Genomic DNA, 17,190 nt, shown 5'->3' on the forward strand with positions numbered 1-17,190 from the left:
CACATCTTGTGCCTGTGTGAATGGTTTGGAGTAGTTATAAAAAATATACTGTAAACTGTGCTTAAAAAGTTTTATTTTTAAATATTTGTTGACTTTTTTTGTTCTTACAAAACAGCAAATCAAAGATTAGAAATACAAAAAAACAGTCCACTCCAGTAATAAAACATGAAAAATGTAGTTTACAGTACAATGTCCACTAGATGGCAGTGTTACATCAAGCTTTCTAATACAGGAGTCATCGTGGGACACAACAATTTAACAAATTAGTAATTGGATGAAGTAACTCCTTCCTGAAAGTCAGAATAAATCTGTGTGGCCTGCTGAGCTGCTGTTGAACACAACTCGAAGGCTGCCCCAGGCGGGAATGTGCTTCTCTTAGATCAGCGTGCTCGACGTTCAGGTCTGCCAGACGTTTGGAACCTGCAGGTGACAACTTCAATACCAACCATTCTTCATGCCCTGCAGGTTGTCCACGGTGACGGAGATCAGAAACAGGCTGATTTTCAATATGGCAGATTTTTTTTTTTTTATGACCGTCTTGTCCTCTTCTCTCTCCCAGGGAACTCTGGGAGTATCAGCAGCCTCCTGTCTGCATCTGCTCCTGGATCCTCTCCAGCACCTCCTGCATCTTCCTCAGCTACACAAAGGGACAAATGAAGGAGTTACACTGTAATTTGAGTGAGGGAGAAAGGGAGGGAGGGAGGCAGGGACGCACCTCTTCGTCCTTTTCAAAGATGAGTCTCTCCTTCTCCGTGTCAACTGGAGCCAGCGGTAGAGGAAAATCGGCCTCGCTCATGTCACCGTACTTCTCCCGCAAACTAAAACCACATTCAAATACAAACAGATAGGAACAGTGAGCGTCTACCTCGGTCATCACAGACGGTATCTGACATCTGTGTTGCAGAGATTTCTTAGTCATTTAACTGGCAGCATTGAGACCGATCAGTCGGTCGGACTCGGTGGGCGTCCCGCCTCCGCCCACCTGCGTTTCCTCTCCTGCACCACCATGCGTGTCATGTTCTGGATGCACTGGGCCCTGTAGTTTTCGTAGTGCATCTCCCGCGTCACGTCCTTCAGATCCTGCATGTGCGTCCTCACCAGCATGTTCCTCAGCAGCAGGAAGTCGGAGTGAGCCGGGTTCTCCACTGAAAACGCAACAACAGCAGTGTCACCACACAGAACAACAGCAATCTACCAAACTGAAACAAAATCAAGGTGCTGAAACGAATCCTGGGAATCAAAACCATCTCGGTACAGACAAAACAATCCGTATGATGTGATTTGCATTACGTATAAATACACCATCCAAGTTATACAACTGGGAGAAAGAAAGAAAAAAAAAATCGAACGGCAATGAAGATAAAACATTAAAAAGTATTGGATGTGTGTTTGTGTGTAATACCTTCGACCACACCCCAGGGATAGACACGACCCCTGAACTTGCGACCATTATTCTCCACCTGTACGTTACTCCCAATCACCGCAAACGGGACGCTGTCCTGCAGAAGAATCAACTGTCAGTCTTAACACGGGTGGGACGGCTCAACCAGGTGAATGAGTAAACCGACCAACCTGGAGCATCTGCTCCTGCTTCTTAAAGTCTTCGTCCTCGTCTGAATCGCACTCAGGAAACTGGTAGATGTTTATCCCAAACTCCTTGATCTCCTCTCTGATCTGGAACACACAAGCACATGGAAACAGTGATGTTGGAGGTGGAGAGACTGAGAGCAATCATTATAAACTTCTCTCTTAGCAGATGCTGGAGAGCCTCACTACCTGAACTCTCCCCTGATGAACAGAACAGGAAGACTGAGACACAGACGGAAGTTTAAAAGATGTGGGCGTTTACCAGCGAGGGAAGGCTGAAGGTAAGACTTTAATGTGAGTAGACCTAATGTTTTATTGCTATCATCAAGTTAAAATTTACATTTGTCCAAACTGTGTGTTGGTATTTATGCTCTTATACCTTCATCTTCTTCCTGTAGACCTCTGATGGTGTCAGGCTGTCAGCTTTGGCCAACACAGGTATAATGTTGACCTTTTCATGCAAGACCTTCATACACTCCACATCCATCGGGCGAAGACTGACGCGAGGAAACACACATGCAGAAAATATTAATAACAATGTTTCCCCGAGGCTCGTCACTCTCTATCATCTTCGTGTGCAGAAGTAAAGCATGTCGTCAGTGTACCCATGGCCAAACGGAGAGATGAAGTAGAGGCAGCAGTGGACTCTGTTGTCCTGGATGTTTCTTCTGTTCAACCCGCTCTCATCTCTGAAGTACTGCTCAAACTGCTGGTCGATGTAGTCCTCTATTTGTTTCCAGCTGACGCAAACACATCAAATGTCTAATGTAAATAAAACAACCAACCTTGTGGGGATATTTATAATGTGAACGATTTCAAAATGAAAGTATTTTCTATGTGCTTGTACCACAAGTTGAATTCTGCTTTTTGACTTTGGGGTTGAAAGTTGCAACCATGAAAAACAGTGTTTTATCTGAGTAAATTTAATTTAATTTAATATTATTCTATTTTATTGTATATATTGTGCATTTTCATATTTCATTTTTTTTTTAAATTTCTTTACCTGTAACTATAATGCTGCTGTAGCGAAAAAATTTCCCCTTGTGGGATTAACCCTTTAAGCCCTGGAGACCCCCAATTGGGGGGCAGGGACTAAACTATTATTAAAATATGGACAGATATACTGATATTTACACATCTCAACAAATCTCACAAGTGTTCCCTTTATTATTACACTTTAAAAAAAAATAATAATAATTTTTTTATTTTTTTTATTGTGGTTGCAGATATACTCTTTTTTGCAATTTTCGAGCAGAAGCCTAAAAAAAATAGGTGTGTTTTTAAAGGGTTAATAAAGTAACCATCTATCTATCTATCTATCTATCTATCTATCTATCTATCTATCTATCTATCTATCTATCTATCTATCTATCTATCTATCTATCTGTCTGTCTGTCTGTCTGTCTGTCTGTCTGTCTGTCTATCTATCTATCTATCTATCTGGTGTTGACTCTGCAGGTGGAGAGCGGTGCTGCAGGCGCACGCCGATGACCTCACCTCTCTGTGTTGTTGATGGCATCTCCAAAGCCTGGTGTGTCTATGATGGTGAGCCTCAGTTTGATTCCTTTCTCCTCGATGCCAATGGTGTGTTTGATGATGTCGACTGTTTGATTGATCCGTTCTGCAGTTACACACACGAGCAAAGTAACTAAATGCACACAGGCTGCGAGCAAGCAGTGTGTACGGGCATGTATAAGAACACACGGGCACACTTCCACCGGAAAAATAACAGCGAATGAAGTTGATTTTTCAAACACAGAGAAATTGTAAAACTAATCTTACCTTCGGCATTAGGAACTTTTCTGTCTTTGTAGAGGTCGGTGAGGAATAAACTGTTGATTAGTGTGGATTTACCGAGGCCAGACTCCCCTGCAGAGTAAGACATAACATCCAGCTGTACATCTTCCGTACTCCTTATAATAAACCTTATTTCAACACGTATAGTTAAGAAACTTTGACTAAAACTGACAGTATGTATTCCAGACTCAGTCAGCAGACTGACCTGCGACCATAAGTGTAAATGTGAAGCCTTTCTTCACTGTCTTTCTATGAACCTGGTTGGGCAACGTGGCAAAACCGACGTACTCCTTGTCTTGATCCTGCGCAGGGAAAACACAAATACAACTTCAATATACAACGTGCAAGTAAAGATTTAATAAGTTAGCTTAAATAAATAGCAAATAAAAACTATAATTGCAAAAGGTTTCTAATTAAATAGAAACAGATCGTTCTTACTGCCACCTTGAGCTGCAGTACGTTAGTAAAGTATAATTTTATTCATATAGCACCTTTCAAAACCGAGGTTACAAATTGCTTGATGGAAATATAAAAAGTTAAACAGAACAAAGAAGAGTACAGCATGTCATACATGACTCAAAAACAAAAACTCTTGTCTTTATCTGCGACTTAAAACACCCCAGAGAGTTTGCTGACTTAACTCCCAGGGGAAGACCTTTCCACGGTCCCCTTGTGTTTTCAGTCAGTGTCTGACATCAGGAGCAAAGTTTCCATAATACAGTTCGGAGACATTACAGAATGTAATAGCAGTCAGGCATTAGGACCGTAGAAATCAGAAAAGATGCACTCCGGGGTCTGAACACGTCAACATGAAGCTTCATTTTAAATGTGCAAGTTGATGTTGGAATTCTGAATTTAACTACCTCAGTATATTGCTTTTGTTGAAGTGTACCAGAAGCAGCTGCAGATATTCGCACAGACGCTGGCAGTGGGTGTAAGAGTTTAACTTAGCAAAGAAAAAAAAACACACCTCTGGAGAGTCATAGGGGTCAAAGCGACCCCAGGGGCTGTGTGGACGCGAGGTAGGGCTGAGCGGAGAGTCTACAGACACCTGAGTGGCAAGCTGCCTCCTCAGCGGCTGGGGCTGAAAGTCTGCGTCCAGTCCAAAGTGATTGAATCTGGGAGGGACTGTCGGAGAGCCGGCAGGGTGGAAGGGGACGGGACGGGGCGGAGGGGGAGTCCCGGGAAGGGTGTGGGATCTCCCATTCATTTCTGTCCCAGTTCCCTCTGCCTCACGATGGCCCAGCGTCTGGTGCTGGCCTCCAGGCTGGGAAACGGGTGGCAGATCCCTCATGGCGTAAGGAAACTGTACGTTATCATGGTCCTCTATGGACAGACTGGACAGCTGGGACAGAAGGCAGCAAAGTTACACAAGTTACACTCAAAATCGTACATTTAAATCTTGGGCATTTTAAGGACTGCAGATTATTCTTGTGATTCGCAGAGTTTCCAAAAGTAAAACGGAAGCAGAGCCTTCAGCTTTCAAGCCTTTCACCTGTAAAACCAGCTCCCAGTTAGAGTGCAGGAGAAAGACGCCCTCTCTACTTTTAAGATTAGGCTTAAAAGTCTTCTTTTTGATCATATTTATAGTTGGGGAAGACTAAAATGACCCTAAACCATCCTATAGTTTTGCGGTTGCAGGCCCAGGTTGCTGGAGACCTCCCACAATGCTCTCTCTCGTCGCCATGCACTTAAATGCACCTCATCGCATCTCATCACCTTTTATGTCTTCTTGCTCCTGCAGTTTTGTGCTTTTTTTTTCCCTGCATGTATCTGATCTGTAGCTACTGGACCCACCAACCTGCCCAGTGTCCTTTGTTTGTTCTATCTATGCTGTTCTTTTCTCTCTCTGCTCTCCCCTCATGCCAACGAGTGGCAGGTGGCCACTCACCTCTGAACCCGGTTCTGTTGGAGGTTTCTTTCTGTTAAAAAGGAATTTGTCACTGTCGTCAAGTGTCTGCAGACGGGAAAGTAGTTCAGATTCTCTCTGTGGTATTGTGTGGTTTCAGTCTTATGTCAGCTGACCTGAGATGACTTCTGCTGTGATTTTGCATTACTTAAAATACAATTGAAATGAAAAGTAGATGAGTAAAGCTTTGACTGACAGGTACCTCATCCTATAAGTCAACAGTGTACCCTCAGGTTTGCTGTCAAGTCGAGCTGAAAGCTATCAAGAGCATGGAAACAATAGTCTACTGTTTATGACACTGGAAATCAGAGGAAACCACAAGTGTTAAACATGCATCTTTGTACAGTTGACAGTAAATGTCCCAGCGACACTATGCTCTCGACATGATGAGTGCGTGTCCTCTGTTGCAGTTGTTGATGACAGTCTTTCTTCCCTGATTAGCTCTGACCTGTGATCCCATTACACCATTACAAAGGTCCTCATCCATCTGTCCAGGCCGGACGGAGAGACGGACAGTAGATAATATGGAGCAGGAGGTTTGTAAACATGAGGGTCAGGCTTCAAACGCTCGTCGCCAGTGGGCTGGATTTTTAAGAAGCAGCTTTCGGTGAGGAAGTTATAGTGTTTCTAGTAGTTAAAATTCACCAGAGCTGTATTTTTTTGTGTGTGTGCTCTCTCTCTTTTTTCCCAACACCTCAGAGATTCTACTCGCTATCAGGAGCAGCTCGGACACCCGGGGCTCCACCTGTTTCCCAGGAGATAAACACATCGCACTGTTGACCTGGTCTAAAGACAGCAGAGCAGCAGAGCCCACACTGCTGCTGGCCTGATCAGGGTTCATCTGGTGTCCCTCTTCCTGTCACCTCTCGTTACCAACGATGCTTTGCAGCAGGATTAAACCAGCTTCTAATGCCCTGGCAAGGTTGGGGGTTGGAGATTTAACTCTTAAACACACACACACACACACACACACATACATACAAAAGCTCTAACAAATACTACATCTAAAGGCTCTTCTACAAACATGACCTACCTGCTTTTCTGAGAACGTGGCAGCTTGTTTTGAACACAGAGGACAGTATATATATAAATAAATAAATATATATATATATATATATATATATATATATATATATATGAATGTGGGTAAACATTTAAAATGAAAAACAAATGCAGACAGGTTTGCTGTAAAGAGCGCATAATGAAAACAGACACTTATTGTTGTTGCTACATGAATAAATTAGATTAAAAGCCAAAAAATAAGTCCTTTTACGACACTCTCGTGGTGTCAATAAACAAAGCTTCACAATGAAATGCAGCACTAAAGTTTACACTCGTAGAAATAAAAAAAATAGGCTACTGAATGACCTATCACAACGTTGTACCCATATAGACAGTGACGTGTAAAAATACAAGATGCAAAAAGATCAACTTGTGTACAAGAATACAAAAGCCGAGTGATACAGACGTACCTTTTTTATTTGTGCGAAATCTGACCGGAGACGACATGTGGTCCATGATGCTCCCCGGGTTTCAAATTGTCCCCAGATCAGAGGTAGGACACGGATACTATAGTCTACACAGCTAACTTGTGTGTGTGTGTGTGTGTGTGTGTGTTTGTGTTTGTGTGTTTGAGCGCACGCGCGCGCGAGAGAGAGAGAGAGAGAGAGAGAGAGAGAGAGAGAAACTCATAAACAGTGTTTCCATTACATAGTCTGTCCACCAGATGGCAATGACACATTTTAGGGAATTTTAAGACAATTTCTTTTCTTTTCTTTTTTTTTTCAAAAATGCGTTTCAGTTATTTGCTTGTGTTAAAAAAAATAATACAAAAATAATAATTATATATATATAAAATATAATTTTTTTTAAATTTTATATCAAGCTATATAATTAAATACAGATTTCATAGATGGATGTCTAGCTGCAACTTACTGTTTCAGAGAGCAATATGAGCGCAGTGTAATTCCCTGGGCAGACAAATGTTTATCGTTTCTCAGGTCTTACCGTAATGCCTAGTATATACAGGAACCCCAAAACAAGGTGGGCGCTGAGTGACCGCGGTCTTCTGGGATAACAGCTTGTTATCAATTCAAAGGGTCCTTTAGAAAAGAATAGCAACAGCTGCTTTTATTTTTAAAGTCTACAGCAGGTGAGTGTTTGATCTGTGGCTCATAGGTTTTATAGGCTAGAGAATTTATAGAATTATTCCCTTAAGGTTCATGATATGAAACATGCTGCAGTAGCCTACATCATATTAACAATGATGTGTGGCCATTTAAGAAATAACATGTTGGTCATCTGTATTAAATGATAAGCAAGTGCTGCCTTTGATGCTTTTACTCCTCCAATGATATTTACACCGAGTCGTAGACATTTGTATATTTCTTTATTGTTTTATCTACAGTTCAGCAGTAGTTTCACAGCTCAATGTGTTGGATGTGTTTTGACATTTATCAACAGAAAATACATAATGCATACTGATAAATAATGCAATGTAACTTAATTAAAGAATAAAGTGACATGTGTTTCACAGCTTCTGACTGAAGTTGAAACCAGAGCCCAACTGATAAATTGACCAGCTAGATTTATGCAGATTTTGAAAATAGATATCAGCTAACTCCAGTATCAGTCAGGCTCTAGCTGCAACTGCATAGATACGGTTTCAAAGACCAATATGAGGCCAGTGCAAATGTATTCAGCTGCAGGCAGATCTTCACTGTTTCTCATGCAAAATTTCCCATCTAAAGCTGTGCTGATTTGTTTCGTGCCTCGAAAAGTTTCCCATGCATAGTCCCCCACATATGACTTGTCTCCCGGTTGGTTGAAAAGGCACCGATGTCTTCAGATGAGGCAGTCAGAGAAAAGAGCTGTCCTCCATAGAGCTGTCCCACAGCACTCTGCATGTCCTTCTGGGCCTGTTTGAATGACCAAACAGCGAGTTCTTGACCTGTAGCGGTTGCGAGGCGTCATGCTGGCCCTTTGCTTTCCCTGTGGGGTCATTGTGTTCATAGCTTTCAGAGCCATTCTTGTATGAGTCTGTGCTTGTAGACCTGCAACATGACTGGCTTGTGCCTTGAGACCCAGTCCTCACGCCACAGTCGTCATGCGTGTGTTGTTCTCCATTCAAATTGTCAGGTAAGCTATTTTGGTCTTGGCTCTGAGTACAGTGATTAGTCTCTGTGTGGTCAATTGCAGTGTCTGAACATTGTGTTAGGGTTGTGTTCTGCCTTTGTGACTGTGAACACTGGGTTTGTTCTTGAGAAACAATAGTCTTGTCCTGGATGTGAGTGGTGTTTTGGTGGGTGGTGTTCTGCCAGAAGGCTCTACAGAGCTGCTCCAACTCAGAGAGCAGAGGCAGACCGATGTCCAGGTGCATCAGCAGGTTCCCCAGCCACTCATCCAGCTTTGGAAAGGAGGGACTGAAAGGGAGAGAGTTGCAGTGATGAGAGGTTGTGGGGTAATACATGCTCTACTACGTGTAGGCTCCTCTGCACTATATCAGTTTAGTTTGTTTAAAGTGTATTACTCAGTACAGTATTCAGTGTTTCCCACAGGTTGAGAATGTACTTGTGGTGGTTTGACCAATGTGCAAGCAGAGACTCATGCAGTTTCAAGGCAGAGTTTAACCCAAGTTATTTAAGGATGTCCCATAAACACCTCACATGTACATGAGCTCAAAGAAGCCTCTCTCCACTCAGTTACTTCAACTCAAGAAACACATACAGTACAAGTATAGGGTGAAAAAATAGTTTAAAACGAGTGAAATAAGGCTATTTAATGTACGATTTACCGAGTTGAAACGGAGTTATTTTATCTTCCTGGGTGGGCCACCCAAGTCGAACATAATGTGGGAAACACTGATACTGTTCCAGATGCACTTAACCAAACAGTCCTGCATGAAGAACTAACCTCATTACTCTGTGTAAAGGTAGAAAAACAACAGCTGATTACTCTGATGTGAGTCATAATGGACTGAAATGATAGAAACACCCCTCACCACTTTAATGAGGTGCCTATTAGGTTTTAAATAGTGGTAACGTGACGCACAGTTGTTCTGTTAAATGAACTGAATTAGATCGTTTAAACATGTTTTGAGACAACAAGTAAAAAAGAGCTGCTTGGTCTCGGTATAAGTGAGCACCATTTACATATAGAGTAGCTCTTCATATAAATGGACAGTTCAATTGTGGTAGATTTGTATAGTCGTACCGTTTATCAGAGTCCATGTCGCAGCAGAGGACAGCCAGCGGCAGGAAGGCAGAGGGGCACTGTGGAGGGTGGTACTGCTGCAGGAAACCAGGTACATTCAGACCAAAGTCATTTGTCCGGGGAAGGAAGTCGGGGTCGGCACTTACTCTCCCGATTATCTTAAGAGGGACAGAGATTGACACATACTCGGCTTTAAAACTGATCCCTCATGACTAAAACAGGTTTCGACTCAGACGATCCTCAGTGTTGGTCGTTTATTCAATCGATTGCTTACCATTTTGTTTGTTCTTACCTCACATATCATGATACCGAAGGAAAAGATGTCCACCCGCTCATCATAGCTTTTCCCTGAGAGGTGCAGGGGAGACATTGGACACATTTTACACATCTGTGTATTCTTACTACATCTGCTACTAGACTTGAAAATACTATTAGGCCTCCTACACTGTTTCCCTCTTGTTTGTATGTTTTAGTGGAGCCCTTATGCTATCGAGATGAATAATTTAAGTGATTATCAGAATAATTCACGTTTAAGTTTCTGTCAATTAACAAATGAATTAGTTGACTAACCATTGCAGCTCTGAATGAATCACATTTCATTTTTAAAGAGAAAGCAGCATTTATTTTTGTGGTAATTTGTTTATAAATCCAGCAGTAATATAAATCCAGAAATAATTTGCAACTGATATTTGTATTTATTTTATTATATGTTAACATGCATATTGTTTTAGTGATTTTTTTTTTTTTAATTTTGTTTTATCAACTACGGTACAACATTTAGAAAATGTTGTCCAAGTACAGGAGGATAATGAAATATTGCTGTCACCTCTTTACCTCCTTTACATATGGACTGCTACAAATAAGTCAAAGTAAGTTTAGATGCTGTCATTGTCCTTGTTTCAGTAATCAGAAACCCTTTGTTGTAACTGAGCTTAAAACCCGGTTCACTCACCATGGATCATCTCAGGGGCCATCCAGTAGGGGTTTCCTACCACAGTGTACCGCTTCCTCCGGTCAATCCTGCGGAGCTCTGACAGCGGCCCCTTTGCACGCCGGTCCAGAGAACAAGTTCTACTCTGATTCCTCTCCTCCATCACGAGCCGTGCTAGTCCAAAATCTGCCACCACCACAGACTGGTTCTAAACAAGCAGAGAAAGATAAAGAAATGTTAGGAACGTTTCATGGATTTGATGGAACGTGGAACAACTCGGTTTTTTTTTTTTTTTTTTAACCAACTTGAAATCAAGAGTCCTTTTTAATGGGAACCAATGGAACCAATCACTTACCTCTCTGACCAGGCAGTTGTGTGAGTTCAGATCTCGGTGGATAACATTCATGGAGTGTAAATATGCCTTTGAAGGAGACATGTCATATACTTTAGGAAACATTTTAAAAGATAACATTAAGTTTGCATACGAGTATTTTATTTGACCAGAACAACTCACCATTCCAGCTGCGATGTCTTTGGCATAACCAACTCTTATATTCCAGGGAAAATCCTCATCCTACAACGACAAGATTTTGCCCAACATAATTTGCCTGTTTACTCTGACAGGACTCGTGGAGAAATATAAAAAACTTATTTTAACTCACGATTTTTACGATAGTCTCTCGGAGAGTTCCTCCCTGGATGTATTCAGAGACAAAATTTATTCGTTTGTCCTTATAAAACAACCCAATGAACTTGAGAACATTGGGATGGTCCAGACAGCGCATCACCTTCACCTGTGAGAGAAACGTTAGTTAAAAAAAACATCCTATGTAATTGACCTCCAACTAGTTAACATGCTCATCTTGCTGAGGTCAACTTCCAAAATGCGGCATTTCCTGCTCTGATGACCACTTACCTCCTTTAAGAAAGTTTTCTGCGTCTCTTCGTCAAAACTTATCAACTCTTTCATCACCATCACCTCCCCTGTCTCCTGATGTGTCACCTAGAGAGCCAAAAGATGATCACAATCCCGACAGCTGTGAACTGGATGAAGTGAAAGAGTTGACAACTTGGCGTACAGTTGTTTAAAATGCTTTGAAAGTGTCAACTTTAAGACTTACCTTGACAGCCTGTCCGAAGCAGCCCTTGCCTAACACCTCTCCATGGATGAGGTCTGAAGGTCTGAAGATGCGGTGGGTCCGATCTCCAGGGTCGACGCGAAGAGACTCGGATCGAACCATGTCTCTCTTTTGAGATAATAGCGACAGTGCTCCAGGGGACAGGGGACACTTATCAATACTACAACTGCGCCTGAGAAAGAAAACAAGACTTAGACAGAAAGAGGGGGAGTAATAAAATCAAAGAAAAGTCTTACAAACAGTTGGCACTTACAAAATGTGTCTGGATCGCATCCCTATGATTGCTTGGTGCTGAGGCGGTGAGAGGCTCATCCCAATTTGTTCATCCGTCTCCTCTCGTGGACTTGGCTCTTCCTCGAGGCTCGGGAGTTTCCGTGTTGAAGCGAGTTTGTCGCGGACACAGGGCTCAAGACAGGTGATGTTATCCGGGACATGGTCTGATTGAAGGAGGTCATGAGGAGACTGGGGGTTGTGTTCAATGGTCAGCTGCAGGGGTCTTCTCGTGTCCTGGATCACACGGTTTATCTACAGGAAAGAATATTGTGTTGACCCTTGAAGGTGATGTTGTAATGGTTCTTCAGTCCGACTACATCTTTTCCATACTCATGATGTTCTTTCTGAATCACAGTGGTACTTTGAAGCCTACCTCATCTGGGGAAATATTGCAGACCGGGATGCCGTTGACCTCCAGTACTTGATCACCGGCGTGGACAGATGACAGTAGGTCTGGGTTGAGGACAGTTGAATCTAACCTTAAGCAGAGTGGCAATGATTGAAGGGGTGGAGGACCAAAAGGAAACCTGCTGTCACATCCCTCATTGGTTTGTGATCTGCCGTTTTGAATTCCCCAGTCTGGCATTTTGGCCATTCTTAGTTTTTTGGAGCCAGAAATGACCATATTTGGACAAGCTGGGGACGAGCGAGTGGTGGATCTGACTTAGAATATGAGGACAATATGCCCACCCACCTACACCGGCAACCTGGCTGCAACCCAGCAATGTCAATCGAAGTAGACACGCCCCGAAAGATAGTTCTTCCTCAGCAAGCGAATGACCCCATAATGACTTTGCATTTCATGACAATAGTGGATGTTTTTTGAATGGGAGTCTATTTGAGTCAGCCCCTTGCGGCCCTGAGTGGTATTGCACTTCAAGGCACATTCACTTTTCAGACCTGGAGACTTTGTCCATTTTTATATACAGTCTGTAGGTAAGACGGGACAGGATGAAGGGTTGGAGGTTAGTGCTCGGTAAATGCATAGTTCCTTATTAATGCTGACTCACTCTGTCACCGTGACGACGGGGCTTTTGTCTTGGCTGAACTCAGCGGCTACGGTCAAGCCTCGTCCGCCAACAGCATGGGGAGGAAGTGACACCAGCGCCACCATGTGGGGACTCTCGGTGAGTGGAGAAGCTGACCTGACGGCTGATACAACACCTTGACTGAAGCAGTGGCCACTGCAGAGACAAATGAAGTGACAGAACAAAGGACACGTCAGGATATTAAATCTGTATGACCAACAATAACAATAATACCTTCTACATTTTATTTCATTTCAGCTAACAAACTTGTGGGCTATGTGCATTAGTTCAAAGAAGACTCGTTTCTTCCTTCCAGCTTTTTACTTACCAGTAGAGTTTGGAGCGTTCGATGAGCGTGTAGGTGTCTCCGTCTCCAATGACCATTTCACAGCTCGTACAAGTGAAGCACTCGGGGTGGTACTTTTGCTCTCCAGCAACCTGTTTATGCAGGGAAGTCATGCGGTGAAACACAATGCAGAGGCCACAGGAGTAATGTTGTCTATTACAAGAGAACATTTGGTCGTGTCAGCTGGAGCAGATCTGAAATATATGTTTTCTTTCTCATTCGTGCATAAAGGATGTTTTCAGAGGATATCCTCTTGTTTTGGAGTCAAAAGAAGGAAAAAAAAAAAGCATTTTGGTTTATATCGGGAGGAAACGAAGTGGTAGGAAGGCTTTGAATGAATGAATAGTTGGTGTAGCATGCTGTGGTTTTTGCATTCCTTGTTCTGATATTTGATTCTGACTGCACTTCTGTTTCTGAATATTACATAATACACATTTGACTTGTATGGCCAGTTTGAACCACTGGTGGCTTTCAATGATCAATAGAGCAGCTATTTATAAACCAGCTTACCAACTATCGATCAATTGGTTAACGGCTGAATCCAAAATGTTTTGGAGCAAGTGAGTAGAAAAACAGAAAGGTGCCCTGTTTGTTGAATTTAACAGTCATTATTCTACCGTCACAAAATAAGGCCGGAGGGGGAAATGGCGCTTTCCCCTTGTTTCATCCAGAAGTGAATCATGTCCAGTGAAGTTTGTAGCCTATAGATAAAGGCTCTTTTAAGGGACAGTTTTACTGTGATCTTAAGGTAAATTATTTCCTCACATCACAGTGACAGAATAATGTTTTGTTTATTGCTTTGTGGTACGAGGTATTAACTGTGCCGGTGACAGCGGAAGGCATTATATTTTCAGGTTATGCGTCCGTCTAACCCATGCTCGTGAATGCTATATCTTACACGTTCCTTGAAGGGATTTCTTTATATTTGGCCAATGCATACTTGTCACCAAGGATTAATTGATTAGATTTTGGGGGTCAAAGGTCACTGTGATCTCACATCTTTCCCATACTTGTAAATGCGATGTCTCAGGAACCTTATGGGACTTTCTCCAAATTTTGCACAACTGTTCACTTGGACACAAGAATGAACTGATTAGGATTTGGCTTTGACCTCACAAAAGACATTTGTGGCGATAACTCACACGCAGTAATTGTGACAAAATTTCACACGGACGTCTAACAGGATACTTTTTTTTTTTTTTCAAATTTGGAGTGATTGTGAAATTACCATAATGAGTCCTGTTGTAATGGTATCTTTGCAGCCGTGGCAGTGTTCTCCATATCGGGACCAGTAGTGCTTCTTACAGTAGAGTTGTCCCTCTCTCTCGTAGTACCAGTGAGACAGGATGCAGCCACATTCACAGCACCTACAGAAAAGAGGAAAGCATAGAAGTGAGAGACACAGCGTGATGGTGAAACAAGATGGTAGAAAGAGGAAACCAGAGAAATGCAGATTTAGACTGACTGTTAACATTAGTGATGTTAGAGCCAAGTAACATGAGCCTGATTAACGATGGAACACATGAGACCTGCGAGGAAAGTCGACCCGTTAGATCGTCACACACAGGATCACACTTCCAGGTCAGTTGGACCACAGTTCAGCCTATTTTTTTAACACAGGATGCTGTTTCCCTGCTGCCCAACTCCTTTCTTCTGTTTTGTTGAATTTTCAGAACGACGCTAATAGGAGCTGAGGCTGAGACATGAAGCGGTAGCTGTTTCTCGAGCACTCGAAATGCAGTTATCTGCACGGATGGTGTTGAAAGGATGTATTAGAGATGTCAACCTCATGATGTCACCGTTACAGAGGGGGCATTCAGCAAGGAGCCAAATTAATGTTGCTTCTTACAAAAGGACTACTCATATCGGGTCACTGGTCAGTCACATGTCTTGACAAAAACACTGTTTCCCCACAGACACACACCCACTCCAGATTGCACAAGAGCACAAAACAAACTGCAAACATTTTGCAGTTTAAAAAGCCACTCATTCCTTAAGTGCATTGCAGCAAGCTCAATTTCAGTTCTGTAAAATCTGCGTACTGAAACGTTCAGTGGACTCCTGGATTAACCAGAATAATACCCCTGTACATTAAAACGCCTGCTTCCTTATCTCTCCAGCACTACAACCGGAGTGGGAGGGAACTTCCTGGACTGAGTACTGGTGCATGTTTCCTGCCACCCTGCCTCAACTGTAAATGCCATGCTGTAGTTACAATAGGAAATTAAAAGGTCGCCTTACGTTGAAAATAAAGTACTTTTAGTTTAAGAGGGAAAAACTCAACCTTCCTTTACTGCTCTTGAGGACGTTTATTAATAGCACCATGTTTCGCATATTGGATTTTATTTAAAGCTTGTCTTGATTACGTTCGAAAATAGTTGTGTCATGAGTGCAGCTGTAAATCTTGTAACACAGCTTAAAGTGATGATAATCATGATTTCTTAAATAAATTTTGGTCCTCATCAGTTTCTGCTGTGGTGGGTTTGTATTGTGTCCCAACAGCTCGACTCACTTTGTTGCTGCTGCTGTTCATAATTTAAAACACGGCAGAAGGTTTGGAGTAAGACCTCTTTTTCTAACAGTGTTGTGGGAAGTGCTGTCAGGGATCTATCCGACCTGCCTTTCATTCACTGCTGAGGAAATAATTAAGCAATAAAATGGTCAAACAGACGCAGGCTTATTTTTGACCTCCTGTCTTTGTTATTGTGCTGCAAGCGACGGATGTGGAACCTTCCAGCTGCACATCTGCGATTCCGCTTTAACATCTGGTCGCGAGAAAAACCCTGAAACCCGCCCCGATGTATATCCAGAGAATTCATCCTCCTTTTCTGTTTTCCTACTGCCACTCATTTCCTCACATTTCTCTGCTTCTCCACCTGAAAGTCTTCACCTCATCTGGCTTAAGTCTAATCTTGAGGCATTCATTCACCTCCTCTCTGTTGTTTGTGTGTGTACATCTGGGTGTACATCTGACAAACATGTTTTGATGGCAGGACCTTTATAATATGGGTCAAATGTTAAGAATCCGATGACGTCTTCTCATGCCGTGGTTTCCTCTCTGCTCTGTCTGTGTCGGCCTGCCAGACTTCCTTTAACAAACACTTCAAAAAAGGAAATATTTGCTGCTTTTGATGTATTATGCCGGGTGTTTCCGAGATATTGTCTTAGTGATGTCGTGTATATTGTAAAAAATGTGTGGGTTATTTTGTAGAAGAGTAATTGTTGACAAATGGAGATTGCACTGTAGGCAGCTTGGAAGCCTAGACGGCATGTTGTTGTTATTGTTTCATAAACTACTCACACACACTCATAGTTGATGTGAAAATAAAAGCAAAAGTGAAGCATGAGTTACTTGCGTATTTGTTGTGGCATAGTTGTGTTTGAGGAAGTACACATGCAGATGCTGAGCTACAATTCATTTGTCTTTCTTTTCTCTCACTCTCACAAACACATCTCAGAAATAAATGACTTACCGTCCTTTCATTCCTCTCCGAAACCTCTGGTCCCGCCGAGACATTCTGCCCCGCCAGTCGACCGATAGACAGCCGTCACACACAGTCCACCTGGTTAAGAGAGGAGCTTCTTTAGCTGCACGTGTTCATGACCAGATAATAAACATACTCCGCTGTGTAACCGGTAGCAGGCGTAGTCTGTTATTTATTTATGCGTAAAGGCCTCCCATCGATGTGAGCTCCCTCTCCCGTGGGCAGAGTAGCTGTGTGAGGAAAAAGGTCTGACCCACTGACACCAGCTGGCCAGTTTCCCCCTGCTGGCCGTTGAGAATCGGACCTATCTCAGTATAGTCGCTCTGCTACACCCTCCCCCTCCTGCTTCCCCCAGTATGTAGACCTCCGCAGGATATAGTTACACTCCTCTGAAGAGAGGCCACCGAGTGTCGGAGAGTTGAGCTCACAGGTTCTAAAATGTGAACCTGGATGGCTTTTAATGTGAGTCCAGATAAGTGTGCG

At 42.7% G+C, this 17,190-nt stretch overlaps 2 protein-coding genes across 2 annotated transcripts; both read right to left on the minus strand.

The window, feature by feature from the left end:
* Positions 1 to 62: 62 nt before the first annotated feature.
* On the minus strand, positions 63 to 6,811 carry LOC138633413 (septin-5-like). Its single transcript, XM_069719631.1, has 12 exons — positions 6,758 to 6,811; positions 4,355 to 4,729; positions 3,590 to 3,686; positions 3,370 to 3,456; positions 3,085 to 3,208; positions 2,193 to 2,327; positions 1,967 to 2,084; positions 1,573 to 1,674; positions 1,403 to 1,499; positions 983 to 1,145; positions 716 to 818; positions 63 to 637 (listed from the first exon to the last, which is right to left on the minus strand). The coding sequence occupies exons 1-12, from the start codon at positions 6,809 to 6,811 to the stop codon at positions 575 to 577; spliced, it is 1,518 nt and encodes a 505-aa protein (XP_069575732.1). The 3' UTR covers positions 63 to 574.
* Positions 6,812 to 7,660: 849 nt separating this feature from the next.
* On the minus strand, positions 7,661 to 16,963 carry LOC138633422 (LIM domain kinase 1-like). The gene is made up of 15 exons (XM_069719645.1): positions 16,696 to 16,963; positions 14,451 to 14,589; positions 13,205 to 13,314; positions 12,859 to 13,032; positions 12,222 to 12,327; positions 11,829 to 12,100; positions 11,558 to 11,747; positions 11,353 to 11,439; positions 11,099 to 11,230; positions 10,951 to 11,010; positions 10,792 to 10,857; positions 10,458 to 10,644; positions 9,798 to 9,853; positions 9,506 to 9,663; positions 7,661 to 8,715 (listed from the first exon to the last, which is right to left on the minus strand). The coding sequence occupies exons 1-15, from the start codon at positions 16,737 to 16,739 to the stop codon at positions 8,151 to 8,153; spliced, it is 2,346 nt and encodes a 781-aa protein (XP_069575746.1). The 5' UTR covers positions 16,740 to 16,963; the 3' UTR covers positions 7,661 to 8,150.
* Between the last annotated feature and the right edge of the window lie 227 nt (positions 16,964 to 17,190).

This window comes from Brachyistius frenatus, unplaced genomic scaffold, assembly GCF_029030835.1.
Source record: "Brachyistius frenatus isolate BFR_SWC_R1_liver_20210118 unplaced genomic scaffold, ASM2903083v1 Contig_5, whole genome shotgun sequence".
Lineage (NCBI taxonomy): Eukaryota > Metazoa > Chordata > Actinopteri > Embiotocidae > Brachyistius > Brachyistius frenatus.

Excerpts from the sequence above, each read along its gene's own strand:
- LOC138633413 (XM_069719631.1), bottom strand. The coding sequence starts at position 6,811 with ATGGACCACATGTCGTCTCCGGTCAGATTTCGCACAAATAAAAAAGGT. Across the intron at positions 3,457-3,589 it reads ATTTACACTTATGGTCGCAG|GGGAGTCTGGCCTCGGTAAA; the intron begins GTCAGTCTGCTG and ends CTTACTCTGCAG. Across the intron at positions 3,209-3,369 it reads AAAAGTTCCTAATGCCGAAG|AACGGATCAATCAAACAGTC; the intron begins GTAAGATTAGTT and ends GTGTAACTGCAG.
- LOC138633422 (XM_069719645.1), bottom strand. The coding sequence starts at position 16,739 with ATGTCTCGGCGGGACCAGAGGTTTCGGAGAGGAATGAAAGGACG. Across the intron at positions 11,011-11,098 it reads GAGAGACTATCGTAAAAATC|GATGAGGATTTTCCCTGGAA; the intron begins GTGAGTTAAAAT and ends TTGTCGTTGTAG. Across the intron at positions 10,858-10,950 it reads AAGACATCGCAGCTGGAATG|GCATATTTACACTCCATGAA; the intron begins GTGAGTTGTTCT and ends TCTCCTTCAAAG.